Raw genomic sequence first — 3,263 nt, 5'->3', positions numbered from 1 at the left:
GTGCACAAACAACATGAATAAGAGAGTTATGTTATCAAGAGTACATAATAGAGATTGATGTTATTCATGTTGTTTATGCTCTTTTATGCTCTTTTATTGTTATGCTCTCTTATTCATGTTGTTTNTGATATATATATATATATATATAGGTAGAATAATATAGGTCGGTGTCTCTATATATTTCTATGGTTACAACAATGTTGAACCTACGCATTGTCCAGCCCTGGTAATTACTCGAGTTTTGGGTCGACCAATATGGCGGCCAACTGTCACGAAATAATAATACACACAACGCGCTATCCAGCTATTATATTTATTTATCGGGGCATTTACGACGTGACAAGCGATATTGATACGTCTATGTGCTGATCGCTGATAGCCTAGACTAGAAATAACTAAGTTATTCTTATGACTAAGTTATTCTTATTCTATGCCGATAGGTCGTTCCATATGCTGAGGTCTGCGCATGCGTGGTCGCGCTGATACCGACTGTTAGCCATCGGTCCTTTATTCATCTAGCACGCGCATCTAGGACGCTGCTGTCTCCACTCCTGGAGGAAGGGAGACGGTAGATGCGCGGGCGTTTTCATGGACGCGCGCCCTTACATGCACACGAGCCTTATATGGTGCGACACTAAAGAAGTCTGTCATTCACGTCTGTCTGTTTATTTGTCCGTCTTTCTGTCTTTTTGTCAGCCTGTCAGTCATTCTCTGTCTTTTTGATCGCCTGTGTAAAAACGAATTTTTATACAGACCTTGTATATATATATATATATATATATATATATATGGAGATATATATATATTATATCAAAATGAGACTCGGCACGTAATATACGTATGAGATCGCGCGATACAATATAAATATGGTATTGATATATACTTACTATAGGATAGTGTCATTATACCCTTAATTGGTTATTTGACCATCGGTAATTGTAGATGTATTAGTATCATAATTATGGACTCATTCGAGAAGTATGAAATGACACGAAACTCATGTATCGCGACTCGTGCGTGTTCGTGCGTGTTCTGCGCCGCGTGCGTGCGTGCGTGCGTGCCGTCAGTGTATATGCGGGCGTAAATGCGTGTGCATGATGACTCCGCCGCGATGTGTATGGTCGTGTGTGTTGCTTGTCGTGGTCGCTGTGTCGCGTCGGTGTGTGTCGTTGGATGTGCGTGCACCTGGTGTGACTGTGTGTGTGCGTGTGTGCAGTGTGTGTGTGGTGTGCGCCCTGTGTGGTGATGTGTGCGGCGTCGTGCGTGGGGCAGCGTGCGTGGCAACTCCGTCGTGTGCGTCGTGGCGTGTGCATGACTGTGTGTGTGTGTGTGTGTGTGTGTGTGTGCGCGCGCGCGTGTGTTTGTGTGTGTTGTGTGTGTTGTGTGTTGTGTGTGGTCGTGCGTGCGCGTACGTGTGTAGCTATCGTGAGATGAGATGGTTAGAAGAAGACGTTGTCGTTCTCGTTGACGCGTCCATACGCCGGGTTGTCATGGTGAGAACTGCCGACATGGCCCGTCTCCTAAAACATCAATGTTTGGCCGTGTGAGTCCCCCTCACATAACACTCTCCCCATTACATCACCATCTTCAGGGCCGTAGCCTTCGGGTGGCAAGGGGGGCAGCTGCCCCCACTAGATTTTGGAGCAAAATTAAAAAAATAAATTGTTCTACTAAAAGAGAATTGTCGTGGTCAGAATGAAGGCTGTACATGTACTCAAAAGTGCCTCAAATACCATCCCCTGCGATCTACATTTTCAAAATTTTCTGCGGAAGGACCCCCAGAACCCCCACCTGTATCTCACCCCTCCTTTAAATCCTAGATCTGCCACTGCCCCCCTCCCCCTAGGAATTTGCTCAGCCTACGGCCCTGATCTTCCCATCTAACATCAATCGATTCCGCGCTACAGCATTGCACTTGGATGGATACTCGATTAGATTGCGATTGAATTCTACGATGCTTCCTAACATAACACACTCTCGGCATTGGATAGTTGCACCTTGAAGTAATAAGCTGACTTATTTCTCACTACGTCCACTCTTCACTTCACGATTCACTACGATACTAATTTTCGGGAGTATCGTAGTGTATCGTATCGAGGCTTCCGCACGCGAGTTTTTAAACCGTAGGATGGCGACATCACACATATGGTTCGCGTTTCTGATTTGTGCGAAGTAATAATTTACTTCACTCAATACCAATTTACGAGCCCAAAACCATATCCCTAACCCTAACCCTAACCATAACCCAACCCTAACCCTAACACTAACTCTAAACCGACTCGGCTATCTTATATACGCGTGTCATAGTACCAAATTAATCTATGGTGTGGGAAAGCGACGCATACCACGCTGCGCGACTGCTCGGAAGAATAGCGCATAACCATATCCCTAACGCTAACCCTAACCCTAACCAAGACCCAACCCAAACCCTAACACTAACTCTAAACCGACTCTAAACAAATCTAAACAAATCTAAGCGACCGGCAACGAATCAGAAACGCGAACCATGTGTGATGTCATGAATAATTTATCAATCTTCAGTCGCCATCCTACGTTTTAAAAACTCGCCTTCCGCGATCCACCACCTCGCACACGATACACTACGATACTTCAAATCATCGCGGCTGTATCGTAACGTATAGCGTCGGCACCTCCGCTCCTCCATCCCTCACTCACTCACATCGCTTCTCCTTTTGTCGTAGCGGTCGTCGGCGGCGGCGGAGTCTTTCGGAGACTTGGCGCTGATGTGTGCACGGGGGAGGTTTATGTTTCCCGTGGAGGAGGGAGACGGGTGCGTCTCGGAGTAGACATAGTCCGCTATCTCCTTGTCGTACGTGCCAGGCGATTTACGTCTGAAACACGCATAAATATTACGTCATCAGGGGTGTCATAATATAGACATATATTACGTCATGAAGAGCGTAATAATATAGACATAAATATAATGTCATCAGGAGCGACATAATATAGACATATATTATACATAGACATATATACTATGGACATATAATCTATATTATGACACTCCTGGTGTCATTTCCTCGTTGGTGGTCGTTTCGCGGAAGGGAGGTTATACTGGCCATTAGCAATGAATACTGAGGTTGTGGGTAGAAGAGAAGGGGTTAGTCGGTGGAGTTGGAGGGGGGCAGGAGTGGGGTGGGGTAAAAGGGAAGGGGTTCGTCGGTGGAGTTGGAGGGGGGCAGGAGTGGGGTGGGGTAAAAGGGAAGGGGTTCGTCGGTGGAGTTGGAGGGGGGCAGGAGTGG

General features: G+C 46.2%; 1 protein-coding gene across 1 annotated transcript in view; it reads right to left on the bottom strand.

The window, feature by feature from the left end:
- Positions 1-326: 326 nt before the first annotated feature.
- Positions 327-3,263, bottom strand: part of LOC106818496 — a 7,729-nt gene continuing 4,792 nt past the window's right edge. Inside the window, exons 3-5 of the mRNA XM_014823195.1 lie at positions 2,681-2,852; positions 1,413-1,520; positions 327-551 (exon numbers count right to left, since the gene is read on the bottom strand). Of these exons, the coding sequence (XP_014678681.1) occupies positions 1,440-1,520; positions 2,681-2,852 (253 nt within the window). The 3' untranslated portion in view covers positions 327-551; positions 1,413-1,439. The remainder of the gene's footprint in view (positions 552-1,412; positions 1,521-2,680; positions 2,853-3,263) is intronic.

This window comes from Priapulus caudatus, unplaced genomic scaffold (assembly GCF_000485595.1).
Source record: "Priapulus caudatus unplaced genomic scaffold, Priapulus_caudatus-5.0.1 Scaffold2281, whole genome shotgun sequence".
NCBI lineage: Eukaryota > Metazoa > Priapulida > Priapulimorpha > Priapulimorphida > Priapulidae > Priapulus > Priapulus caudatus.
This window is presented reverse-complemented; position numbering and strand designations above follow the sequence as displayed.